Genomic DNA, 27401 nt, shown 5'->3' with positions numbered 1-27401 from the left:
TGGGGACTGTGGGGCAATAGCATCTGTGGTAGTACAACCCCAAGAGAATCCAGCAGATCATACTATGTAAAAAGGTAGTCTTTACATTCGCACTAGCCACGGGAAAGGATACCCACTCTCACCGAGACCCAGGTGTCACTACCAGTGATGTTAGGGTGACCTGAGGATCAAGGGGCCTGTGTGTTCATGCCTCTGACCCTTGCAGCAGTGGTTGGCGTGTGTAGACGAGCGCCCAGAGCAGGCAGCTTGATACGAGCGCCCAGAGCAGACAGCTCGATATTGCTTTGGTTGTACATAAGGCTAGTGGGACTGGTCCTATTTGTTGGACAAAGTCACTTGGTGATCACTGACTGGGGCTGTCTTCTCCCTCCCCAGAGGTGTCCCTGAGCTCCCAGGTCTGAGGATACACTGGGACAATTCCATCCTGAGAGAGGACCACAACACAGCTGCGATCCCCAAACTGAAACTCCAGGTCATAACCATCTGCCTGAGGTAGAAGAACTCACCCACCCAGAAGAGCTGGCAGATAAACGCAGGGAGGGGGCTGCATCCTCAGAGAGGAGTCTCAATGGCAACGCTTAACCCAAAGCGACATGAGCGTCCCAGTGGATTCTAGGCACCACAGGGTGGGCGGAACCTTCTGCCCTGCGAGTTCCAAAGCTTTGAGGGCAAGCAGTTGCTTTCCAGGTGTATGCAGATTTTGTGCGCATGACTGGCAGAATGGCCTTGGGAGGTGGAACCTGATGCTGGATCCTCCTTCCATCCTCCAAGGTTAGAGCTCCCCACTCTCCAGCTAGCATAGACCCGGTCCTGGCTGCGGCAAAGGAGTGTGTCCCTACGAAAAGCTGGAGCCAACGGTGTCGCTACAGACCTCTGCTCCAGGGGCCGGCGTGGAGAGGGTGTGAAGGGGCCTGGCGGCCTCTGGCGGTCAGACCAGGGAGACCTCCGCTTGGAAGCTGGAGGAGCGGCGTGCGCTCGGGCTGACGCGGGTCAGCATGGATACCTGCGTGCTGCATGTGGCACCGTTGCTGCCTCCCCACGGGTGCTGGGATTTGGAGCTCCAGCCCAGAACGCCCTGCAGATGCCAACGCCGCCACTTCCGCCGCAGCTCCGCCTGCACCTGGGGCGGGAAGAATACTCAGCCTCCAGTGTAGCATAGTTAAACGGGCCCTAACTTAAATTGAGAAGCCTGGATGTTATCTTGGGAGGCTTGGGACTGGGCTGGGAGCCAGAGAGTCAACTCAGGATCTTGGAGAGAGGGAAGGGAAGCAAAAGGTCACAAAATACAGTATAGGGAGGCTGAGGGGTGCTGCCTGGGGAGTGTACCCCAATTCTTCATCCAGGCACCCACGTGAGTGTATACTTGTGGCAGCAACTGCACATTCCTTCGATGTCTTACCCCCAATTTAGCCCACACCCATTTAGCTGGAGTTATTCTTCACCTCTGATATGCATAGGATCCCCTCCCCTAAAACCACCCAGGGCTTGTAAAAGTGCAGGCTCTAAGTCCTCAGGACCTTGGAGCAATCAGGGTGCGTTTTAAAGTGAGATTGCAGGAAACTAGGGTGCTGCAGTCTGAGAACCATCCTGGAGAGAGGCAAGCTTTTTAACCATCTTTGCCTGCCAGGGTCCCGTCAAGGTTTGTAGACTCTGAGCCTGCCCACCAAGATCTGGGAGATACTCACCTCACCATTGAGGAAGCAGTAGAGGATGGCCACCACGAAACCCTGAGGAGGAAGAGGACAGCAGAGGTGAGGCCAAGGGACTGCGGGCACTCCCAGCCCCACCCAGCCCACCCTGCTTCCCCAGAGCCCTTTACCCCTCCCCACCCCAGTGCTTAAGGAAAGCACTGAGCACAAAGGGAGTGCTTATCCAGAACTTAGGACAAGGAAAAGACCAGAATTCAGAGCCTATGGCAGCCCCAGATGAATTCCTCAGACCCACATTCATACCTGGAAAGAACCCACGACAAGTTCGAAGACCATTTTCACCTGGGCCTTGAAGTTGTCGGGGAAGAAGGCAAACATGACATAGTGAATTCCAAACAGGGGGATGAGCAGAAGCGTGGACTTGGCCAGCCTCCTGGGGATAGGGAGAGAGAGGGGTTGGGTGGGTATGGAGAGCCACACCTGTAGATGGGTGTGGGCAAACCAAATGCTGATAGTGACCGGACCCTGTGAGGATGAAGAGTGGCTTCCTACCTCCATGGCATGGCTACGTTTACTGCTGCCCCTTGTCTGTCAATGTTCCTACTCTCCTGCCCCCACCTCCTCGCACATAAGAGGATTAAACTCCCTTCTTTCTCCCCCTTATGGAGGAAGGCCACTGAGGATTGTGTTATGTAAGACTTAGGAAGTCAGACTTCCCCGTCCATCCCCCTCCTCCTGGTCTGTGTCCCCAGCTGAAGAGTGAGGCAATGTCACCCTTCAGGGATGCCATCTCCTCAGAAGTGCTGTGGGTGTCTCCACGGAACTAGCTCCTAGAAATGGAGTCTTCCCAGCTCCAGGGATGGCCACATGTGCCCAGTGTGCAGGAGGGCTCGGAGGGCTCCATGTTATGACTGCTCCTAAGGTTAGTACATGCAGACGTATGGCTCCTGCTCTCTGCTGGGCCCTGTCTCTGGGAGTTACCACTTTTCCTGAAACTGCATCCCTCCGGCATCTCACAGCAGCACACAGAGTCCTGCTCCGAAAGACCAGCTTGTCTTTTGTTGCCCTGGTACGAGAGGGACCAGCATCCCCTCCAGGCACTATGTCCCTCAACAGACCTCATAGCTGGTGCAGGCAGTGAGGACCATAGTTTCCTGATTCCCTGGCAGAGAATAGGTCAGGGTAGATTGTGGTTGGGTAGAAACACGTTTGTCCCCGATTCTCCTGCCTTGGTCCTGAAATTCCGCCCCACGCAGGTGCACCCTAGCCCTCCCCTCCTTCTTGGGCCTGGCTCTCAGCTACACCTCTTTGGCCATGAACCCATCCCATACTCAGAGGCTGACAGATGGAGGCTTTCTTTAAATGGAGAGTGGGAACTGACAGCCCCTCCTTGGGGATGGCCAGCTCCAGCTCCCCCTTCTGTCTATGACAGCTGTTCCTTTCCATCTCACCCACACAGACCTGGCCACCACCAGTTTGGGTTCTGTCCCCCAGACTCTAGCCCACTGTAGCTGGACTTCTGGGAAACAAGGTGGCTCAGGTAAAGGACACCAGCATGTGAGGGACCGGAGTGCTGCCTCTCAGCAGCAGGCAAGCCCCACACATCTCCTTCTGGAACAGAGAAGGATGTTCTGCCCACGCAGCCTGCTGGGGACAGAATGCTGTCACACCAGGAATGGGAGGAAGCGTCAGCCTCGGGCCGACAGTCACAGGGTTTCAGAACAGAATCCCAAATCCAGCAGCTCGTGACTCTCTAGTGGGGAGTCTTCCAGCCACAGCTTAGACTCCCCTAACAGAGGCCAGTTTAAGAGCATCTAGGATCCCAGGACTGGATGGCCCTGGTGGGATTGCCAGGTTTATCTGGCCCACATGATGGGTTTATTCTCCATTGCCACAGTGAGCACGAAGGCTCTACAGCCTTTGCCTGGGTACCCTCGTCATGTTTTGTGTTTCCTTCACTTGCCCGCAAACTCTGATTTCCATGGAAACTTGCTGGTTCTCCCAGCGCCCAGCACAGGGAACAGCACCCCTCCTTTCTCCATGCAATGAATTATGGCCCTCACGATGGTTAATATCAACCGTCAATTTGACAGGACTTAGAATCACCGAGGAGACAAACCTTGGGCACGTCTGAGAGGGGATTTCTGGATGGGATTGAGGTGGGAAGACCCACCCTGACTATTTATTGGTAACACCATTCCATGGGCTGGGGGCCCAGACTGAATAAAAAGAAAAAGGTGAGTTGAGTGCCGGCGTTCATCTCCCCCTCAAGACTGGATGTAGGGTGATTACCTGTCCTATGTTTCTGAAGCCATGTATCTGCCACGATGGATGGTACCCGTGAACCACGCACTAGAATGTGCTTTGACTGCTTCCTTTTTTTTTTTTTTCTTTTTTTCGGAGCTGGGGACCGAACCCAGGGCCTTGCGGTTGCTAGGCAAGCGCTCTACCACTGAGCTAAATCCCCAACCCCCTTTGATTGCTTCCTTATATTGACTGTCAGGCACTTTGTTACAGCAACAGGAAAGAAAATACCTCCTCCCCCCCCCATAGTGGTGTACCCCAACCTTGGAGGGTGAGGAAGTGCGCATCTGTCTTTTGTACAGCTGGGAGCTTTGTACTAGGGGATCCTGAATGTGACACGGGCTGCGGCCTGGAGACCTCTCAGCCTGCACCCAGCATGATCTCTGCAAGGACGATTATCAGATTATCATCACTGGTGGGTACTGAATGTGGCTGCCTCCGTGTGGAATGGGGTCTCCTAGGAGCAGCACCTGCTGGGCATCCATTGAATCTCCTTCTCTACCAGGGACAGGTCAGACCAAGCACAGCGTGCGAGAGCCAGGCACAGGGTTCCCACTCCCTTCTGGCTCTCTGGGGCAGCGGTTTGAACTTGAAGGACATGGAGTGTCAGGATAGCAGATGTAGGTGCAGAGGGCCTGGTGATGGGCAGGGGAGGCTGAGTCTGGCTGTGGGGAAGTGTAAGGGTGTGAGGTGATGTGTAGGGGGTGATCTGAGGACTCAGGATGGAGGCTCGGAGCCCGGGTGCTGGGGCCCACACTTACGAATATGGGCTGCTATCATTCTTCCCAATGTCGGGTGGCCGTAGTTTCTGAACCAGGATCCGGATGATGCAGATAAACAGGACGAAGTTCACCTGTTGAACGAGGGACTCCCAGTGTCGGTCACTTAGAGAGAGGAAGCTGGGGAGGGTTGTCTTCTCCTCCGTTGCTCTGCCACCCCTCCATAGTACCTCTTGGCAGCTCCTCCCTTAGAGGCAAATCATCTGGGATTCTCTTTTGCATCCCCAGGGACCCGCCCTCCGACTTATCTGCTCTGGAGGGAGAGCTGGAAGCATGGGTGGGTGATGGAAACCTGAGGTTGCTTTCTGACCAAAACCCTCCTTTCCTGTGTGTTCTGAGGTGGCTCAGTGGTGAGTAGAGGGCTTACCAAGATGGAGAGGAGGATGGGGGCCTTTATGATCCACCACAGTGAGGAGTTGATGATGGTGTCCCAGCACCTGAACGTGGAGATGGGGTAAGAGGAGTCCTCAGCCTGAGGGTTGCCCGTCCCCAGGTGCCTTTGGCTCTGCCCCCCAAGCCCAGAATCTGCTACTCCCGCGTCTTCCTCCACCCTCTTACTTTGGGCTTGATGCTTTGGTCTGTCTACCTGCCAAACCTTGGCGGCAGCATCAGACCCAGGGACTCTGACCCCAGATGACAGCAGCCAGAGGGAAGAGATGGGACATCGGCTCACCCGAAATCCTCAAAATATATCCTGACGACCGTCCATATGGTGATGAACACAGTGGGCACTCCTGTCGGGGGCCAAGGGAGAAAGGAAGAGAAGGGGACGGGGGCAGGAACACAGGGCGAGGGTTCGGAGGAGGAACCAAAGACAGGGGCAGGGAAGATAGGGAGAGGGTTCGGAGGAGGAGACAAAGAGAGGGAGAGAGAAAAAAGGGTGGACACTTAGGGCTTCTACGTACAGTGTGCACATTGTTCATGCTATAAAGACTCTCTAAGAGTTAACGACGCCATATGCCTTAGGGTCTGTGACCACTTAGACTGAGTTTTTTTTTTTTCTTTTATGATCTTTAACCCCTTATAGGTTTGACAGGGTCCCTCTGTGTCAGCATCAGAAAGGGGGAACAGGTGTTTTTGTTCAGGCGCTGCGCCACGGAGCAGCCGCAGGAGGTTGGAGGGGCCCCAGGGTCACACGTTCTGGGGTCATTCGTGAGTGTTAGCGGAGAAGCTCATAACCAGGCTAGGGTTGTACCCTCCCACCTCCCAGGGAGCCTCCCCCAGCCTCGCCCCCTCCCTGGTACCATACCCCAGCCGATGAGAATGTACCCCCAGAAGTACTTCCGCTCGGAGAAGAAGGAGACGGCCAGCAGGGTGTGTAGGTAGAGGCCCTCTACCAGCAGCCAGAAGAAGTTGGCCATGACACAATACTGGAAGAAAACCACCGCTGCCTTGCACCCCACCTGTGGGGAGGAGCGGAGGGAGGTTCAGGGGTGGCAGGTCCCTCACTGCCCAACCTCTGGTTGTGGGGGGGGGGCGAGCAAACACAGTTGTGCCCAGAAACTTGGCCACTGTTAGTTCCCAGTCAGACTCCTGAAACGCATACAGTGGGCGTCCCTGTGATCCTGACTTCACATCCCAGGCCCTCTGGCCGAGCTGGTAACTTAAGTTATTGTCAGTGTGTCTTCTGTATGTTTTCTGGCTACGGATCCCTGTGTCTCTGGGCATGTCCAATCCTCAGCTTGTGGCTGGCTACATGTGGCTGAGAATAGCCGTGGATGCAGTCCAACACAAAATGGTAAGCTTGTTTTAAAATGTTAGCTCTTTTTTTTGGGTCATATTTTTGGTAACCGCGTTTTGAGGTTCTCCAGCACGAACTCGACCGGTAACAACGGGGTGTCACCGTGTCAAAGCTGAGGACACGGGTTGGGGATTTAGCTCAGTGGTAGAGCGCTTGCCTAGCAAGCACAAGGCCATGGGTTCGGTCCCCAGCTCGAAAAAAAAAAAAAAAAAAAAAAAAAAAAAAAGCTGAGGACACACTTCTTGGCTGCCTATTCACCTGCCCCACTTACCAGACATCTGTCTGGGTTTTCAGTCAATCTCACACTGTTAACCAGGCTGATCTAGAACTCACTACATAGCCATGGCTGCCTTCCAACTCACAGTTACACTGCAGCCTTCTGCACCTGGGGTTATAGGCGTGAGCTACCAAGCCTGACCGTTTATCTGCGTATTGACCTCCCCTCTCATGACAGCTTGGTCATCCATTTACCGCCTAAGCATCCATTCATCAACTGTGTCTGCTCATCCATCAACCGCCCACTCACTTAAGCCGTCTCTCCACCCACTTACCTAAGCTGTCTCCACATCCACTCACTTAAGCTGTCTCTCCACTCACCCACATAGCTGTCTCCACACCCACTCACTTAGGCTGGCTCTCCACTCACCCACAAGCACCCATTTTTTTTCCATTCATCTGTCTGTCCACTTTTGAGCCAGCCCAGGACTCACACAGCCCTGCCTAGGTAACCACCTCCTTGCTCCCTCCAAAGGCCCTGCCTTCATTCCTCTCTCCATATTGTTCTCCACTCACTCACTGCTCCCTGACCATAAGGTGTAGGTTGAGGCTTTGGAGTGTGGGTGGGGGTGGTAGCAGAGACAGTGTGGAGAAAGCTGAACCGGTGTGCTAGCTCTTGTCAACTCGACACGAGCTGGTGTCTGTCTGGAAGAGGAAACCTCAATTGATAATGTCCTCACCAGTCTGGTCCATGAGAAAAGCTGCAGGGCCTTTTCTGGATTGGTGACTGCTGGGGAGTGGGGAGGGCTCAGCTCACCATGGTGGTGCCACCCCCAGGCAGGTATAAGAAGGCAGACTCTGGGCAAGCTGTGAGGAGCAAACCAGTAGGTAGCATTCTGCCACGGCCTCTACTTCTGTTCCCGCCTCTACTCCCGGTTCCTACCCTGACTTCCCTGGATGAAGGACTGTGAGCTGCGTGATGAAATGACCCTTTCCTCCTCGTGGTGTTTATCACAGTGGCAGAAAACTAAGCGAGGGGGAGGGGCTCCTCCTCCTGGGGGGGGGAGGGGCGTAGGCACTGGTAAAGATTGGCCCAGGCAGGTGAGGACAGCAGGAAATCCAAGCGCCGTGGAGTGGGTGATCAGGGGTTCCAAGTGGTCCAGTTGACATGACCTGAATGAAGGTCTCTTCACAGAAACACTCATTCCACAGCTTCCAGACGCCCTCTCAGGCACCGTTTATTTTCCATTCCCCTACACACAGAATCTGGGCTGCCTCCCCTCTCCGAAGCCTTTGTCTGCAAGGCATTCTCATAGAGCAGCCTTTCTCTCCTGCCTATGATCGGAAAATCCTTTTCTGGGTCACACTCCAGTCTCTCCTGACGCAGGCCAGCCCCATGAGCTTTTACAAGCTCCCTGGGAGTTTCAGGCCTCTCCCTGGTCTACTCTTGGCTCCAGCTTGTGGAGTCAACCCTGGGCTTCTCTCCCCACTTGAGATCCCATCATCCTGGGAATCCCACTACTGATCTGGAAGCTTACTCAGAGGCTGAGCGTCCTTAGAACACGGCATAGGAGTCCCACTTCAAGCCATGTCCTAGCGTGACGTCCTTTGAGTTCCCTAGAGACTATGGTGGTTAATATTGTCAACTTGACAGAAGCTGGCACACCCAGGGCATGACTGAGAGGGAGTTCTTAGATTTAGTTCTTAATTAGGAGGTGGCCACACCATCCCACGGGCTGGGGACCTGGACTGAATAGAAAGGAGAAAAAGAACTGAACTCCAGAGTTCATCTCTCTCTGCTTCCCGACTGTGGGTACCATGAGCGCTGCCTCACCGCTCCTGCCTCCATGCCTTCCCCACCATGTTGGGCTGCAGCACGCAACCATGAACCAAATAAAACCTCTTCCAGGTGTCTTGTTGCAGCATTGAAAAAAAAATAACAAAACAGAGACAGACTCTCCAGTGCCTGGCAACTTTCCTCCTAGGGCCTCTGAGCTCCTGACCCTAGGAAAGCCCAGGACGGGGCGGAGGGATGCAGGCAGCAAGAGCAGGCAGGGAAGGACAGCGGTGTAAGGAGCGACATCTTGGCTGTAGGGAACAGAAGGCTGAGCTGCGAGGAACGTGGGCAGGACGTAATACAGATGGCAGGGAAACTGAGGCAGGGAGTGGCCTGAAGTCAGCTCAGAAACTCGTGGTGAGGCTGGATGGAGGCTCTGGGCATGGACTATGAGGAACCCACTTGCATTTCTGACTAACAAACATATGAACCCTGAAGTGGCACAGAAACCTGAAAGGGGGGGTGCAATTTGACAAGTCTCTGTCCTTAAGGAGGGGAAGGGGGAGGGGGAGGGGAGGGAGGGGAGAAGGGAGGAGAGAGGGGAGGGGGAGGGGAGGGGGAGGGGGGGGGGAAGAGAAGGATGAGGAGCAGAAGGATAAAGAGGAAGTGTGTGGGGTCAGATGGGTCCTCACCGAGGCCTCAGAGCAGTGGTCTATCTCCCCGCTGTTGAAGAGGGCCATGTCCTTGATGAAGACGGCAGTGGCCCTCAGGATGAAGGACATGAAGAGATGCATGTGGATGTAGTTTCGGGTACAGTGCAGCTTCCTGCAAGGGGCAGGTACATCTGGGATGCAGAGGAGCCTTGGACCACCCCGTCCTGGCTGGCAAGGTGATGGGAGGAGGTGTGGCCTCCAGTTTACAAGCCCCACCTCCAAGGTGACACATGCCAAGTCCCCAACCTCCTGTACATCCAGAGTGCTTTGGCAGGCTCTACCTCTGGTGCCCAATATACAGGAAAGAGGACAAAGAGTGCTCCAGAGGCCACATCTTGGCCACCTGCTGTTGGAGTTGGGATGGCTGGCCTAGCAGAGGCAAGGGCAAAGACTGTGAACTGCCTGGGACCAGGCCTCACCTGAACAGGCTCAAGATAGCCATGGCAACCAGTAGGCTGGCAAGGGACAAGCTGTAGCCGATGGTGTAGCCAGTCTTCACGGTATTGTAGAACTTGGTCTGTTGCTGCTGCAGGGAGGCAGGCAAGGATCGTGGGTAGGAGTCAGGGTGCGGGGGACTCAAAACTGGGGCTGTAGATGGGGATGGGCCAGCTTTATGCTGTGCCCGCTGCCCCTGCCTAATGTAAGGAAGCTGTGCTCAGGACTCCCAAGAGCAGCTGAGTGGCATTCACCAAGCCCTGGGTTTCACGGACAAATGGACCCTGTGCCCAGAGGGTGACAGGAGGTGAATGGATTCTTCTTTCTGCCGTGCATTATGGATATCCGCACGGGAAAGAGTGGAGACCTCACAACTCCCACTTGTCAATCACTCATGTTTCAAAGTAGAATTTTGAGAGAGTCTCCGTGTATAGCCCAGGCTAGCCTCAAACTCATCTTCTTCCCCAGCTTCCCAAGTGCTGGGATAACAGATGTAGAGAGGTGAACCAGCTTGGGGGAATCTATTTCAGTCTTGGCTCCTCCAGGGCTAGCCACCCTTGGGTGTGACCCACATGAAAAGCCCTGTGTGTACCCTGTTGAAGGAGCCAGGGGTTGGGTCTTGGGAGATGTGACCTGGAGGAGGGCGGACCCCAGAATTAACAGAGGCACAAGAACCCCTCACCTCATCCAGACTCGATGCCCTGTCATTCAGGCCGCAGGCAATGTGGTAGGGGCCTGGTTCCAGTTGTGACCAGCCCTCTTCAGTGCAGCTACGGCTGATGTTATAACCTGGAAGCAGGCAACAGAGTGAAGGGACACTGAGTCTAGAGCCAGGAGGCAGACCAGAGCTGAGTCTCGTTCTGTCCATGGTGCTGCCGGGCTCCCGCTCCATGACCCTTGAGGTGAGAAGCTCTTGCAGGGGGCTGCTGGAGGCCCTGCTGTCCAGCTGACAGACTCAGCAGATGTCTCTGCGATTCCACTTTGCAAAACAGAATTTGGCTCCTTTATTTTATTTTATTTTTTTTAGCTCAAATGCAGAGGCAGAAAGACTCTGGTCTGTGTACATAGTCACCACCTGTCCAGCACCAACTGAAGGCACAGACGGATGAGCAACTTAGTCATGCAAACAGAAAGGTATCACGCTCCACACTTGTCAGGGAACATTAGGAACATGTGGGTCTGTGGATTTATTAACTCCATGTCAGAAGAGCCAGGCAAGAGATTATCAAACACACCAGACCAATGAAGGGTGCAAAACTCCCTCCCCTGAACCCTGTAAAGAGCCGGATGCCTAACTTTACAATGGCCCTGCTGACCTGTCATCTGACCCAGTGTATACGTCGGGGACAGAGAATGCCGCTCAGCATGGCCCACTCAAGTTCCTATCTATCCATCTGCCCATTCATCCACTTCTCTGTCTGTCCATCCATCTGTACCTGGTCCTATGTCCTGCCTCAATGGTTCCTCTGCCAGACTGATGCTGTCTGGGCTCCGTACCTCCAGTAGCCTGACAACTGGGATCCTTATTCACTCATCTAACCACAGGGTTTTCTTTTCGCATCTGTCTGCTCTGCCTTTAATGGTTGTCTCTGTCTTGAGAACACGGGAATTGCAGATGCACCCCAAGTGTCTGTATTTACAAGGACCTGAACTCCAGATTCCCCATACATGCACAGCAAGAGTTTTACCCATGGATCTCTCTCCCCAGGATTCCTGCAGGCATCTTATCCAGCCACAGTAGAATATTTCCCTCTTACCCTCTGATTTTTATCTCCCATAGGAAACTAGACTCTTTGTATGTGGGGAGGGAGTGCTTTCAGGAGAGATGCTTTCCTCAGCCCTGTCTCCCCAAAGCACAGGAGTGGGGGCGGGCATCAACCTTATCCACTCTTGCAAAGGACCCTCTTGAAATGGAAGGCCAACTCTTTCATTCATGCTCTCTCCGTATTTCCAGTCACAGGCCCTAGTCTCCCGTTTCTCTCCATCAGCTTCAGAGCTGGCCCCATGGAGTACGTCCGGCTGCAAGGCTGCTCACTCCACAAGGTCATCTGGCCATTGGGTACTGAGGGCTCAGATCTCCATACTCAGATACACTGTGGGGCAAGGGGGCCTATGGAAGAGCTAGCTTGTTCACGTCCCCTCAGGTCCTCGTGTCAGAGAGCCACAGGGGCTGCCCCACCTCTTCCTTCCTCCCAGGAACTCTGCCCATTTATTGTACATTTGTTTACTGTCACACTTAAAGGTGTCTCCAGCTAACACTGGGGTTCCCAGGGGGCAGGCGGGTGGCTGTTTCCAATGTTCCTTCCCACTGTTTCTGTAGCGGAGCTTGGTATGATGGAAGCCACCACGTTCATACTGACTGAATGTGGCTTTGAGGTCCCCCTTTGCCTTACGTGTGAATGTTTGATCAAACAGAACACGACAAGGTGTGTAAGCAAAGCTGTGTGACGGTTGCCCGGGGCCCCAAAGGTCATCTGTTCCGGGCCTCGGCAGACTGAGTCACAACCAAGACAACAAGAACATGGGAACCATAACTCAATCAGACCTGCCCGTCAATCAGTTATCAATTGCTGAGCAAATATTTAGTGAGCCCTTCCCACATGCTTATCTCTATGTGAAGAGCTAATCAAATCCCACAACTCTTCTCCAGACTCAATGCCGTTCTTGGCCACGATGCCCCCGGTGTTCTCTAGCCCCTCAGACAGCATTCCCACTTCCCTAAGTGGCAACATCCCACCCTCACCCTTGTCCCCAGCTGGCCCCATGCACAGCTTCTGGCCTTCAGCCCAGGGCTCTTACCATGAATGGGGGCAAACAGCTGAAAGATGAGGGGGCAGTCCAGGACTACCGCCTGGCCCCGCGGGGTCGTCGGCCAGCAGGTGAGGTTGTCCCACATCTTGCTGCAGCCTGTGGGGTGAAGGCAGAGGGCACGTGACACCAAGTGAGCATAGTGAGGACTCTCTTCCTCCTCCTTTCCTTAGAGGGGCTCTCGTCTGAGTGAAGGCCATGCCCGTTCAGGATGCACAGGTCTTATGTTGACGGGAAGGAAAGAACGTCCTCTCTCCAACAGCGATAGAACTTCCCTACACGGCATCATTTATTTATGTGTAGCCCAGGCTGGCCCTGAGGGAGACCTTGAACTTCTGGTCCTCCTGTCTGTGTCTCTTGAGTGCTATCGAGATCATAGGTGTGCACCACAATGCCTAGTTTATACGGTGCCGGGGATTCAGCCCAGGACTTGTTACGCACACTAACTGCCAACTGAGCTACATGCCCATTTGATGGACAAGCAGCAGATCTGCCAGGCAGGGAGCCTAGCTGGTTCTGCCCCATGGGAAACTGTCTCTCAGGCTGGATGAGCTACTGAGCCCTTGCATGGGTGTCAGTCTTTTTGAATGGCAAGAGCTGAGGCTCTGGCATCCAAGTCCTCAGAGCAGTGGCTTTAGTTCTGCAGAGCGTTCCGGGGAAAGCAGTGAGGGAGAAAAGGGAACACAGCCTGCCCTTCACTTTGTTCTGAACTTTAACGGGAGTCGGTTGAAGTTTCAGAAGCCGTGTCACCTGCTGCCGTGCCTGTGCTCTCTGAGTCAGAGACGAGCACGGTTTAGACTTCAGTCTGTGTTTATAGCTCCCTCTCGTTCGCAGAGCTTGTATTTATAGGCACAACCTTCAGACTGTCCCCTCTTATCTTTGACTGCCATCACGCCTGCACATGCACACGGCATTTGATTATAAATTGCTCCTTCTGCGCTTCCTTTGATAGAGCGCCGTGCATGTTTTCCAGAAGCACAATGCGTGGCCTTCGGTTTTTTTTTTTTTTTTTTTTTTTTTTTTTTTTTTTTTACGGTTTGTAAGAAAAAAGACATTAAGATTTCAAAAAACTTATATTACCAAATTACAGGCAGCGTTTTCAAGCAGTTCAGCCCCAGCGGTTTGAGCCTGCCTTCTCCACACAAACAAGGCTATTAATCCACACTCAACAAAAAAGCAAGCGCCATCCCAAGAGGCTCTGTTAGAGACTGTCACTGTTTCAAAACACCAGTGTGCGCCATCTGAGTCTTGTTTTATAATAGGGAAGGCAGTGCTGGAGACGCTTGCCGTAGGATTCCGGGTACAGTAGAGCGTACTGCTGGCAGCTGGCTCTTCCAGCACTGCAGTCTGGCCGTGACTGAAGGTTTATTAGGGTTTGAGACTGGCGGGTGAGGATGCCAAGGGTGTCTAAAACAACGGGGGGCCCCTGTGGTGAGGTGACTTCCCCAGACCCTTCTCTTGAGGACGTTTAGTCTCTTTGCACGCTGCCAGCCCTACAGCTTTGCTCAGGAAACCCAACCCCAGAGTCAAAGTCAATGCTAGCTGGGCCAAGCCCAGACCAGCCCAGGTCCGAAGGTTCACAAGTTCTCAAGAAGGGGGCCTGGGAAGACGAGGTGAAGGAATGCACCTTGGGGGAAAAGCAGGACTCTCAGTGCCTCAGTCATGTGGCAGCCAAGGGAGTGGGGTGGGAGGGGGAGGGCCTTCCAGGTGCTACAGCTGTCAGGTGTTACCTGCACCCATGGCTAACAAAGTCGCACAGAGAGCAGCCTCTCTTCCTGTGCCCCCCCCACCCCCACCCATGTTAACCCCTCAGTCTCCCCACTCCTCTCTCTCTCTCTCTCTCTCTCTCTCTCTCTCTCTCTCTCTCTCTCTCTCAGTTTGCTTTGGCTCCTAGGAAGACTTACAGAATCCCCTCAGGCTGGGCATCTGCCTACGATTTTAATGACCTGTTTCAATTAACATCAGTAAGCCCTAGCTTTGGAATGTCGCAACATTGTTTCAGCCTCTAAATCAGTAGCTTATATAACCAGTCCATTTCACAGATGAGGAAACGGAGGCAATGTGGCAGGATGAGGTGTGGCAAGTCTCTCGCCTATTCACACATTCCTCTCCTGGTTTGCAGGGCTTGGTAGCATTTCTCTGGGAATTTGGCTGCCGCTGGACTTTATGTACCCTTGATGACAGTGCCAGGCACACCCTGTTTTGCAGGCCAGCTATTGTGTCTGGGTCTCTGCCAGGCCTCAGGCTTTCAGGGTTGCCAGCCTGAGCTGGAGGTGTGTGGTGTGTGTGTGTGTGTGTGTGTGTGTGTGTGTGTGTGTGTGTGTGTGTGTGTGTGTGTGTGTGTCTCTCTGTGTGTGTGGTGTTGTGGTGGTGGTGGTGGTGGTGGTGGTGTGTGTGTGTGTGTGTGTCTGTGTGTGTGTCTGTCCAGGGATGGTGGGTCCTGGGTCCTGTGCTCAGCTCAACCAGAGGTGAGAAAGAATAGAAGAGACTGGGCCATGCCCATGGGGAGGCTGCATTTGTCCTCAATTGAGTGCAGCACAGCCAATGGCATGCTGTGAACTGGTACTGGGCCCAGGTCAGCAAGCAGGCAGAGAACTGAGGAAAAGAAGCCCATGGGGTGCAGGCTGGGAGGCTCCTTGCAGGGGGAAACCTCAGGGCTGGTTTGCTGGGGCAGCTGGGCTGGGATGCCATGTGGAGGAAAGACAGTGATTCGAATGTTTAGTTTCTAGAAATGACTGTGTGTCTGGGAGATTTCCCCACTCAGGGCTAAGACCCCAATAGGAAAACCCAACCGAGATAGGGGATGGAGAGTCAGGCAGGCACAGAGGTCCCAGTAAGTCAATTTTATAGAATCTCCTGCACATAATGACACACACTCACATGTGCTCTCAGGCATACTGAGCCCAGGCATCCATGCAAATCTGCATGCACGAGCACAGGGAGGCTACCACGTGGGTAGACGGAGTGACACAAATGCACAGACGGAACACACACTGGTGCACCCACGCACGGACAGGCAGGGACAGCGCACACCTGTCATATCCAGGTTTAAACAGATACAGACGTCCGTCTTACAGAGACACTCAGGCAGGCAGAGAGATAGACTCCGGAAGGCCGGGGCCCAGCCTCAGCCAGACTCAGGCCAGGGGTGCCCACCTGCACCCATGTGAACGTAGGTGTGCGAGAACCTCAGCAGCATCAGGGCAGACACAGTTTGCACACCTAGGCCTGCCCTCTTCCAGGCCCTGGTCTGGTTGCTGTGTATGAGGCACTGGCACTTCACAGGCACCCTGTGCCAGCAGTGACCTCATTGGGATCATGACTGTGGCCAGTCCCCACCCTGGGGACCAGTTTGGAGAGAAGCTGCAATGGGGCCCAGGGTCTGGAGATGGAGCTTCTTGGGCTTTGCCCATGATCTCGAGGCCTGCTGAGGCCAGTCTGCAGCCTGGCAGTAAGCAGGTCTAGTCAGCCGCTGACCCAGACTTCAGTCTCAGGGTCACAGGAGTTAGGGGCCATCCTGCCATAAAGTGTGGCTGAGGCCAGGCCCATCAGTGAGACTATGTACCTGCATCCTCTCAGGTCTGTGCACCAGGCTTAAGGAAGGACCCAAAAAGATTACATAACAGCTTCAGGGTGCTGTTGGGAGCCAGGAACCAGCAAGCTGGACAGGTGCGCCCTGCTCCCATTATATAACCGTAAGCCCAGTCTGGGGAGATGACCTGGAATGGTGGCCCGGCTGCCTAACTGTCCCTGCCCCACCATGCGAGCTCTCTCCCAATACAGTGAGCTTTGAGCCTCTCATTCTTCTAGCCCCTCTGCTTCCCTAGACCAGACAGCTTTTCAAACTTGCTCAACCCTGAGTAGCCAAGCCAAGCAGACAGAGCTCTCTCCGATTTATCCTGATGGGCTGCTGCGTGGTATGGCCAGTTGGTCTCTTCTAAGCTCTAGGTAAGTCAGGGGTTGAGAGAGTTGATTTGGGGTGCCCCCATGGTGGGCGTGGATGGGGCTCACAGAAGCCACCAGTCCCATCATGGAAAGCCTCTACCATTGAGTACCCTCTGTTTCCCTCCTTGGGTAGCCCAGCAGCCAGGGCTGGACCCTTAAAGGCAGTTCCCAGATAAGAGCTGGGAAATCTCCAGATGTGGATGGGGTCAGGAAAGTGTGGTGATCTTGTAGCCCTTCTGCTGGGTCTGAGGCCCAGAGCTCTGGGGTATGACCTGTGCCCTTGGTCCCCATCTGACTGACTATTGTGGGAGCCTCATGCTTTGGACGGGGCTGGTGACATGGGGGAACCTGGGACTCCTCTGCTCACACCCAGACTCACCTGTGGTTTCATTCTCCAGCTGGGCCTCCTCCAGGCACTGCTGACGCTGTATCTCAATCAACCGCAGGTACTCACACTCGTGCTGCGGGCTGGCTGCCTGGCTGCCCTGAGGACAAAGCAGACAGAAGGTGTCAGCCTCAGCTACGGACCTGAGGAGCAGGGGGCCAAGCTGGGCCAACCAAGGTGGAACCAGCGCTCAGCCTGGGGGGGGATCTGAGTTCCACACCAGATGTCCACTCTGGCTAAGATCTTCACCCTAGCCTCATACTGAACCCCAGCCCCAACTCAGTCTATAACCCATCCTAGGCCCAGATGGACTCTTATCCCAGGTTCTAATTTATACCCTACAAAAGCCCCAGACTGAGCATCACCCCAAACCCATACTGAACCTCAACCTCAGCCCTAAACAGCACCTCCATCCCAACGCGTGTGCCCCAAACGTTCTCACCGAACCCCAGCTTTTGCCTTGAGAACCCTCTCAGATCTCTTGGCTCCCAAACGGGGCTGCTACTGTAAAGATTCTGACCCTGGAAAGAGCTTTTCCCCAGAGTCTTGAGTTGATCCCTAGGCTCTGTTGCTCTGGCCCTGCATGGGTGGGTCCTTGCTAGCGATTCCGTTATAGGACGTTGGATACCAGCCTCCAGCTCCTGGGGCCAAGCCCAGGCAGAACGAGGGAGCTTGGCTGCAGCACCTCCCTCATGGATGGAACCTCTGCTCTTTCCTGCTCATGGAGATGGAAAAGCAATACGGACCCTTCTTGCCAGACCTCACCAGCTCCTTCACCACAGAGAAATAAAAGCTAACATAGAGTCCACAAGGACCAGGGAGGCTTAAGGAAGTAAGCGGAGCCCCACAAGAAATCTGCAGACCCCCAAGCAGCCTCCCGAGCCTCTGCAAAGTTGGGAGAGGAGACGATGGAGAAGCCTGGCTTCTCCCCCACCCTCCGGCAGCCTGACCCAGGGCAGGGTGAGGTGGGCAGACATCACAGCAAGACACAGCACTGGGGTAGATATGAGTCTGAGTAGCAGCTGTCTGGGGCCAAGGGGAAAATGTCAGGCCTTGGAGGGTTGTGGGTGTGGAGAAGGTAAAGGCTTCTGTGGATAAGCAGATGGACTGGGACAGCTTCGGTCTGACTCTGACACTAGGAAGTGGCTGCTATTCTTGGGAATCCTCTGTCAGTTTCCTCCCGTCTGCCTGGGATGCAGAGTATCAGCCTCCACCAGCGCTTAGATAAAACTCCAGCGACCTCAGGGTTAGAGACTCCGAGTGTACCTTACAGTACTTATACCCGGGGCTCAGTCTCTGCCTGGAAAATGGACGTCAGTCCTGTCCCCGCCCTGCCCCGCCCCTCCCACTCAACGCCTTGCCGAAGTAACACAGACATGGGGGCTTCCCCGTATTTCCTCCTTCTAAGGGGACCTCCTAGCTGGCAGCATCGAAGAACATAGAACTCAACCAGTGGTCTGTGTGAGCCAACACCAGTGACTGACCTGCACCCAGGCAGTGGGGCAGTAGAAGGGGCAGGCTCCCTTCTACTACTACGAAAAAGGTCCCTTCCACCACAATAGCTCTCTTGTTCCTGTGAGCCTCGTCATTTCCCAAGTCACCAGTGGTCCAGCGAGCACCGTGGTTGTCCTGGCCCAGATCCACGGGAAGACCTCCACTTTCATCTGTCCCCGCCACCCACACCTTACTTGTCTAGGCCTGGATGTCCCACAGCAAACACAGGTACCCAGCCAACTGGGGTCCAGACGTGGCCTGCTGAGTCCCTTTTCAACTCGCCACACGGAAAGGAGCGCGGTGCTGTCACAGAGCCTCGTTCAGCAGAACCGCTCCAAGAAGGGACAGGCGGTTTGAAGGAGACCGGTGCCTCTGTGTCCTCTTAGGGATCACATGCCCCATCTTTTCAGTTAGAATACTTGTTGCCACGTGGCTTCGGGGATCTGTGACCGGCTCATCCCCACGTGTGGGGTGTAGGGTAGTTTGGGGGCACCTCTGAAAGAGGCAGTCAGGCTGGCTGGCCACCTCTATCCATCACTATTCTGCCTTGTTTCACATCCTCCTGGGCACCAGTCTGTGGGCAGCTGGATTTGCAGCCTTATCCCAGACTCTCAGGATCTTCCTCACATTGTCACCTTGTGTCACACCGTGGAGTGGTGTGAAAGCAGGATGGGCTGTGTGGATACCAGATGTGTCTGTGCATGTGCCGTACGTACGAGCTTTCCTCTCCTCTCCTCTCCTCTGGTCCCAGGTTCTCATTTGGGAAGAACCACCCCACCCCCACCCCCACCCCACCCCACCCCCACCCCCACCCCACCCCTACCGCACTCGGTCACTGCTCTTGGTGAAGATTGCAGAAGATTGGTGTGACTGAGACTTAAGTCAGTCAGTATTCCCAGCCTCAGCGCCTGGCACGCAGCCCAAGGCAGGCTCCTCTGAGGCAGAAGGCTCGCACGCCTGGGACTTTGGATTAAGCGAGGCAAGTAGGTTTAATTCTCCCCACTGGATCAGAAAAAACCTCAAAGGATCAGAGGCTGGGGCTTCTGTGGTGATGTTGTTGACAAACAGAACATGAAGATGAGGCCACAGAGGGTTGGCAGGATGGACTCAGAGAAAACCCAGAGCTCCCTGACAGGGAAGGCGGGCCATGTCTGAAACTAGATCTTCCCACAACATGAGCCAATAGCCTCGTTTATGGCTCAAGTTAATTTTCCTATCCCAGGAACCCAATATGTCCATTCTTGTAGTCTGAGGACAGAACAGTGGCTGCCCCTCTCTTTTAGGGTCCCTCTTAAGTCTTTGTGTGTAACTACCACAAAGACTGCCAAGTGGTAGTTACAGAGTCAGGGCAGCTCCCTCTGGTTCTTACCACCGAGGAATTCAGGCAGACCTTGAATCTCCTCTCCCATTTTTTCCTTTTTCTAAGCATCTAAACATTTATATGCATGTATATGTACATATACATGCACATACATGTGCATTGCATATACATACATATATGTAATGCACATATATGTGTATGTATACATACATATATATGTGTGTACATGTGCAAAAATGTGAATGTGCATATAGAGACCAGAGATTAGCTTCAGGTGCTGTTCCTCAGGTACCATCTACCTTATTGTTCTTTCATTGGCCTAGAACATGCTAAACATACTGGGTGGGCTGTCTCCCAAGCCCCAGGGATGCACCCATCTCTCATTCCTCAGCATTGAGATTTCATGTTCCTGCTAGCCCCTCAGTTTTGTCTTCTTTCCTTCTTCTTTCCTTCTTTCTTCCTTCCTCCCTTCCTCCTTCCTTCCTCTATTCCTCCTGTTTCTTCCATGGGTTCCAGGGATCCAACTCAAGTACTATGCTTGCGTGGCAGGTCGGTTACCAACAACCATCTTCCCAGATATTCCTTTCTGAATCACTGTGGGGCACCTAGTTCTGAGCCACTTCTGCCTCCTAATCTTGAACAGAATTTTGGCTGACATCATGCAACTGTCCCTCCAGAAGTACTACCCCAGAGCATGGTTTTTGGTCAGGGAGAGGAGAGGGGCTTGGATCCAGGAGTCCCCAGGGTAGTCTGGAATCCCGGAGAGCTGTGAACCATGAAGAGGATGAAGAGGTATGGTACCCAGTAGTTAAACTGTCTTTACCAAAATTGAGTTGAGTAAAATACCCATCTGGAAGAATGTAGAGGAAACAGTGACCCAGAGAAGGACCCAAGGTCACCCAGTAAGTCACAACCCCAGATAGGACCTATGTCTCTGATTCTAGTCTGTGTAGGATCAATCCTTTGCCAGAGATTTGCCTTTGGCCATCTGGTCAACCACGACCCTTGGGAGAACAGAGCCAGGGCAGCTCCCTCTGGCCCTTATCACTGAGGAATTCAAGCAGACCTTGGACTTCCTCTCCCATTTGTTTCCTTTTTCTAAACATCCGCATTATCCTTCTGGACTTCAGACACACGCAGTGGACATTGGAAAATTCCTTGGCCAAATAGAGCCAAACTTGCTGATCACTGGATGAGCTCCAGGGTGGGATCTAGGTAGACAGTGAGCATCAGGGTGGGTTGAAGAGAGAGTTTATACAGAATGAGGAAAGAGTCAGACAATAAGGGGTGATCAGCATCCCAGGGTACCCACAGATGGGCAGACATGAAAGCCCCATGTTGGAGGTTGCAGGAAACCTTGTGTAGATATGGTGAGGAGTTCTAGGAGTATCTTGTGAGGAGTCATGGATATGAGTTGGGGTTAAACTTGGGAAGAATGCCAGTTTTGAAGTATGAGCTTTGATTCCTAGGCTATGGTAGACCCTTAAAAATGTGGTCCAGAAGGATGAGAGTAGGGGGACTCACACTTTGTGAAGACCTGTCACATTATAGATGGTTGGATACAGGGAAGCAAGAGTCTTTTGGGGAACAGGTGACCTCTGAAGGGAGTACGAGGTGGACGGAGCCAGGGAAAATGCTGTCTGCAGAATTATAAGCTCTAAGAATCACTGTGAATGACTTGTGGCAGTGTGACCTGTCATGGAATTTGGGACCACCAGAGGAGATGGGAAATCGGCAGCAGTTGGTCCTATTTGTTGCCTTCCCTATTGCACTAGCCCTATATAAAAGCCATCACAACACTGCTATCCATTTGCATGTCCCCTACAGCCCTCCAAACCCAAGATCACTTGATAGCCACAGAGAGACCCTGATGGCCAGAGGAAGGGAGAAGCCCTGTAGAAGACTAAATAAAGACCACATCTTCTTGGTGAGGGCATGGGAAAGCCTGGGAGAAAGGTGGGAAAGTATGGTAAGTTAACCTGTGTTGCCATATCAACACATGCACTCAAGCATGCACACCACAACCCCACAACACACACACACACACACACACACACACACACACAAACACACACATAAAAATCTTTTGTAAGCATTGAGGAGGAACATGGCACAGCCACCATCCCTGAGGAAGAACAGTCTTGGGGAGGTGGCAGAGCCTTGTGAGGACCACAGATCCTGGATCAGACAGGTGGCCACTGCTGGATGATTTACTCAAACACGTCTGCACCCGTCTCCTCAAACATTAGTGTTCCCAACAGCAGGAGCCTATCCTATCTGGCTTCACATGCCGAGGACCCATGCCTCACAGTAGGGGATGCTGTAAGTAGGTTGCAGTTGTGACCAAAGCCCTATCCCAGTTCCATGCCAGGCCAGGCTTGTTCCTGTCACATGCATTTCAAATGTGCAGGCGGTCTGAATGCCCTACCCACTGACAAGTGGCAACCATAACCAAACGGAGAGGTTTTGAGTCTCCTGTTCCCTTCATCGCTAGCACGTCTGAATTCTTTTCCCTTCCTGGTATTTTCATGCCTCTTTCCCAAGCACATGAATCTTCCCTCTCTGCCAATCCACATCTTGTGAATCATGGCTCCTCCTGAGGACAGCTGTATGCTCAGAGTGAGAAAAGTATAACTTGAACAGGTATGTGTGTGTGTGTGTGTGTGTGTGTGTGTGTGTGCATGTTAGTGTGTGCACGTGAGTATGTGCATGTGAGTGTGTGCATTGATTTATGTGAGTGAGTGTGTATGTGTGTGTGTGCAAAGTGAGGAAAGCAGAGAAATCAGGGTACAGAGTTGCATTTGGGGGTTAAAAAGCTTTCCAGGTGATTGTAGAGATGCCGGCATCTGTAAAGTATTTGCTGTGTGAGCATGAGGACCTGGGTTTGGGTCCTTAGCACCCAGGTAAAAGCCATGTACAGTGGTGTACATCTGGCTAGTCAGCCTAGCCACTGACCCAAGAAAACAACAGGGATGCCCTACAGGAACTTTTCTGTGACGGTATATGGACACTTATTTACGATGGCTCTAATCTGGAAACCATTCTGGCAATCCTCCTGCCTCAGTCTCCTCAGTGCTGAGATTATGTGTGTGTCACCAGGCCCAGCTCTGTTCGATGACAATGACAACACTACTATACACAGAGAAAGACAGACAGGCAGACAGGCAGACAGACAGACAGAGATACATACACAGAATAAACACTTTTAAGAGCTCTCATGATTGCTGAAATCTCAGCCCAGTCAACCTGCATCATCTCAGTGCACTGGTTGGGAAGTTTCCTTTCGGGGCCCTCGCTCAACTCCTGTTGTCCTGGGCACCTCTGGAGAAGAGGGACCAGGATCTGTGGGTGGGGCTAGTATTGGTACCACCTGCAGAATGCTGCACACCAACCCCCAAGGAGCCCAAGGCTGCAAGTCTTCGATTCGCAGGCAGATGCCAGCCTGCGGACTCTTCCCCTCCCCCAGTGACCTGTTATGCCGGAAGAACTTGTTTTTGAAGGTAGTTAGGAGGAGGCACTTCCTGAGAGATGCGGATCTTAGACTCTCGAGCCAGAGAAGACAGAATGCATAGTGGCATGGTCCTGCCCGGGGAAGCCCTGCGCCATGCTCACTGCCAACGCACCTCACTCTCGCCCCAAATGCTGGCCAGCGGGCTCTCTGACCGTCAGTCAGACAAAAGAGCCATGGCGACGGGACAACCCTCGGAAGATGCCCCTGGTCATCCTGTGGTGCTTAAGTGTGGTTGAAGAATAGTTAAATATGGGAACGAGGGAGACAGACTAGTGTCAGGTGTGACCAGAGTGTCACATAGGCACACAGGAAAAGTGGTCGTTGACTTTACAGACGAATTTGGAACCAAGGAGTTATAAAGGTCAACATTCCTCTAATTGACTCAAATATATTTTAGCCAAAATAAACAAATGACGTAAACATTAAACGTTGAAATTAGCCGACGCTGAACCTAGGAGAGATCTGTATACTCACTATACTATCCTTTTACAAAGATTTAAAATTTTTTATGTGCATGTGTGCGCGTCTTAGTGCATGTGGGTGCACCACACACCTTCAGGTGCCCAAGAAGGCCACAGGAGGATGCCCTGGAGCTGAGTTATGGGTGGTGTGGAGTATACAAGGAGGCCAGGCCAGCCTTGAATTCACTCCTCCTACCTCAGCCCCTTGAGTGCTGGAATGCAGGCGTGAGCCGCCGCTCACAGCTTTATCCTAATACTCCTTATCCTTGCTTAGGACCAAGGAGCAGAGGTGACCTGTCACATGGGCCACCTGACATCTTCACTGTCATCTCCTCCTTCAGAGTCCATGAAGGTCCTGTCTGGACACCCAATCCTGTCTCACTTGAGACCTAAGATCAGTTCTCAGCCAAAATGTGGAGCTGGTTCCAGCCCAGCCCTGCCTTCCGATTCTCTTTCACACTGGGCCAAGGGTTTTCTTGTTCCTTCAGAGACGAGGAAACCAGGCCCTTCTATGAATATCAAAGATGTTTCCTAAGCCAACTGGCCATGGCTGTGGGGAAGGGCAGCATCCAAGGCTCTTGTCCTAAGCTGTGACTCCCACACAAGCTACAGAAGCCTCAGAGGAGGCGAGGTCTCTTGACCCCAGGATGGGGAGGCATACACGTCTAGAGAGAATTCCATCGTTCGGCGTGCCCCGGGGGTCCTGGGCAGACATAACTGAGGCTGTCTCTATTCCAGAAAGTGTTCTGTCCCAGTAGCTGCCATGTTTCCTAAAGGTCACAGTATGGTCTGCTGAGGCTAGAAGACTGGGCAATAGTGGAGGCAGACCCTGGAAAGGCTGATAGTAGTGTCCAGAAAGGACTCCTCTGGTGAGGTAGCCTCTACCTTCCTGGGGAACAGGAAGCCTTACCCTCCATCCCAGCCATCCAGGCTCTGAAGGAACCAGGCTAGCAAAGGGGGCTGCTTTCATAGTTTGCAGTTGAAGGTTGGCCAGCGTAGTCAAACTTCAGGACGTTGCCCTGCCTCTTCCTCTGGGTTTCCCTGTCTGTCTGTCACAGCAGGCCTGTCCCTCAGTTCTAGGAGTTTGCGCCCCACATCGATCTGAGCTTACCAGTTGTGGTGTGCTCTCCAGTGGAGACTCTTACAAGGTAGGACCTCAGAGCGTCTCTAGTCTGAATGTCTCCACCAACCTGGCACTGGGCACCTGTCTGCTGCCCAGGGGGAGGAGCTATGGAAGGCCTTGGGACACACTTCACTTCCTCCTCTGGGACACTGGAAGTTTTTCTTTCTTTCTTTCTTTCTTTTTTTTTTTTTTTTTGGCTTCTCCTCCGTTCAAAGATTTCCCTTCCTAGGCCAAGGCAGGGCCCCATAAACAACGTGATAAGGCTCTGTGCCTCCGCTGTGAACTCTGCAGCTGCCATTTTATGACTCTGATAACATGTCCCCCCCGAAGTCCGGCTGGAGCAGGAACACTGGGTGCCTATTCCAGGAGCGAGCAAAGTGAGGATGGAGAGAGAACAGCAGGAGCTGGGACCCCCCTCCAGTCCATGCTAGGCTAAGTCCCTTCCCCTTATTTTGTGGACCAAGAGGACTAGCCTGACTCCCCACGATGGACATGACAGCTGAGGCTGGGAGGCTAGTGGAATGGAAGATGGGGTCGGAGTCGGCAAGATCAGGAGCAACCAGGAAAGGCTCCATGGAGGAGGAGGCAGAGTTGCCACCAAATAAGCGGGAAGATGGGGTGGTGGGTATTGGAGGGGCTGGGCTCAAGCTGTTTCTAGCTGGATGAATACCTGGAGTCAGAGATCTCCAGTGGTCCAAAAATGCTTGGCTTATCCAAAATGGAGTAGTTGGGACAGAGCTGGGGAGGCTGGAGGGTTGCTAGGGTGGCCTGAAGACTGTGACACTGAGGGTCCCAGTCTGATGAAGCTTGGAGTTTGGGGAGGAATTATGAATGGGAGGAAGGGGCAACCCTTGCCAATTCTCAAGGGGCAGCACCTTCTCCAGGGGATGAACTTTCCCAGGGCAGGGTGTGCCAGACACCAGCTATATGGAAACAGATTCATGTCCTGATCCCTGCCCTGGTGGAGGTGGTGATAAGGGAGGAACCATGGGATAAACCCCACTAGGTGACCAAGATTCCCCCACCCTCCTCCAGGCAGCCCGCTTGTTCCAGACGGGAATCCACTTAGGAAAAGACAACCTTGAAGTAACAGTTCCACAGCCCTGGAGCAAAGGGAGGGGAAGATCACCTCTGTCCAAGTGTGGCTGGCAGGGGCAGGTGTGGCGCCTGTGGCCTCATTTTGCCCTTCTGTAAAACGGGTTTAGGAGGACTCTGAGTCTTGAGGTCTTCCTTACTCTCAGAGGAGGTGACCAGGTGTCTGCCCCATGGCCCTGGTGAGTCTGCCACAGCCACGGGAGCACACCTACACACATGTCGGTGTGGGAGGAAGCAGAGGTCGAAGGTAGAGCAAGCCCGCCCGCCCCTCCTTCTTTTCCCAGCACATGCCTGTTCCTGTCACCAACTCTGACCTTTACCTGCCCACCATCATCCTACAGTTAGAGGAGGTAGGGCACAAGAAGGAGAGTCTCACCGGGTCCCAAGGACCCCTTCCCAGGGTGCGGGCACTAATGCTGTCTAGGTCGGATGCGGTGCTGTCTTCATCCCACAAGTTCACAAAACACCCAGAGAGGCTTCCAGACACTCACAACCTCCTTCCCACCCGACAGTCTGTAGGATCTCCCATCTCACTGGATCGTGCCACCCACAGCCTCCCTCCCCTTGTATCCCCACAAGCACTCATCGCAAGGCAAGTCTGGGGCTTCCTCTCGCCCCCAACCTCTCCACCGCTCCTTGGGATCACCTCATGGTGAGAGCTCTGGGACCCGGCGCCACCGAGCTCCCACGCCTCTGGGCTAGATCCGGTACCGGGAGAAGAGAGAAGAACCGCGTTCCTGCTGCCCCCCCAACCCCCCATGGCCAGATGGTCCCGGATCCGCCGCCCCCGCAATTCCCCCATCCTCGGGATCTGGGTGGAGGGGCGCACACTCACCGCGGGTCTGAGGGCGCAGGCAAGGGCTCCTGCCAGCACGCAAAGCCAGCGGACATGCGGTGGGTTCGGAGGGCGCATGGTCCGCCCAGAGCCGGCGGCAAGCGGCCGGGAGCGGCTACGGGGTCTGTGGCTGGTGCAGCGCGGGAGAGTGGCGCGGGCCAGCGGCCCGGGCGCTAAGAGGCGAAGCTCCAGGCCCTGGGGGGGCGGCGGGGGCTCGTCTGACGGGCGGAGGGGTTAGCCAATGGCGTGGCGGAGGCGGTGCCTCGACTCAGGTAGGGGGTGGAGCCTGGGCGCCCTGGGGGCGTGAGCGCAAAGTCCCGCTAGAGGTGCGCGTCGTTTGGAGCTGCTCTCTAACACGCGTCCTCTGGGCTCCTTGCAGGGACGCTGGGCTCGACACCGCCTAGAGTTCCCCGCGCCTGCACCTCGTTTTCCAAGCTCGGCCGCACCCTCGGTCCCCGGGCGTGAGTTCCTCTAGTCGTCGGCTCCAGGGGGTCCAGCGGCCGGCTCCCTGGTTCCCACGCCAGCTTGCAACCCAGATTCCAGAACGAGAAGGACTGCAGTTTTACGGGGCTGCAGGCTGGGCTCCGATGGGGTCCGCGAATCACGCTGCTGGAACCGTCTGCGACAAGGGAGTCCCGACTTGGGGTTCCTCCAGGCCGCTCCCAGGGCAGGGTGCACTCAGAGCACTCAGTCTCGGCCCGCGCAGCTCGTGAGGGACGCGAAGTCAATGTTTCAGCGCCCCCGCGCGGGGACCGAAGCCTGTACCCTTTCGCGGGCCCAAACTGCCCACAGATCCGTTCTCCTGGAGT

At 54.0% G+C, this 27401-nt stretch overlaps 1 protein-coding gene across 3 annotated transcripts; it reads right to left on the bottom strand.

The window, feature by feature from the left end:
• Positions 1-259: 259 nt before the first annotated feature.
• Positions 260-26799, bottom strand: Vipr1 (vasoactive intestinal peptide receptor 1). Of its 3 annotated transcripts, none has more exons than XM_032911203.1 (13): positions 26593-26799; positions 16747-16852; positions 12414-12521; positions 10297-10403; positions 9599-9702; positions 9159-9291; positions 5982-6135; positions 5406-5466; positions 5100-5169; positions 4715-4806; positions 1953-2082; positions 1686-1727; positions 260-1120 (listed from the first exon to the last, which is right to left on the bottom strand). In XM_032911203.1, exons 1-13 carry the CDS (start codon positions 26668-26670, stop codon positions 929-931), a joined length of 1377 nt encoding a protein of 458 aa, XP_032767094.1. In that variant the 5' UTR covers positions 26671-26799; the 3' UTR covers positions 260-928. The 3 variants fall into 3 exon arrangements, with proteins under 3 accessions (XP_032767094.1, XP_032767093.1, XP_032767095.1); XM_032911202.1 differs by having other exon boundaries at positions 9599-9705; positions 26593-26798; XM_032911204.1 differs by lacking the exon at positions 26593-26799 and adding an exon at positions 24651-24782 and having other exon boundaries at positions 9599-9705.
• Between the last annotated feature and the right edge of the window lie 602 nt (positions 26800-27401).

Source organism: Rattus rattus, chromosome 8, assembly GCF_011064425.1.
Source record: "Rattus rattus isolate New Zealand chromosome 8, Rrattus_CSIRO_v1, whole genome shotgun sequence".
NCBI lineage: Eukaryota > Metazoa > Chordata > Mammalia > Rodentia > Muridae > Rattus > Rattus rattus.
Note: the sequence above shows the minus strand (reverse complement) of the source record. Positions and strands in the feature narration are given on the sequence as shown.

Coding starts and splice junctions, on each gene's coding strand:
- Vipr1 (XM_032911202.1), bottom strand. CDS start 26,670: ATGCGCCCTCCGAACCCACCGCATGTCCGCTGGCTTTGCGTGCTGGCA. Junction 12,522..16,746: donor GCTGGAGAATGAAACCACAG/GTGAGTCTGGGT, acceptor TTCACCCCACAG/GCTGCAGCAAGATGTGGGAC. Junction 10,404..12,413: donor GCTGTTTGCCCCCATTCATG/GTAAGAGCCCTG, acceptor GCCTGCTTCCAG/GTTATAACATCAGCCGTAGC.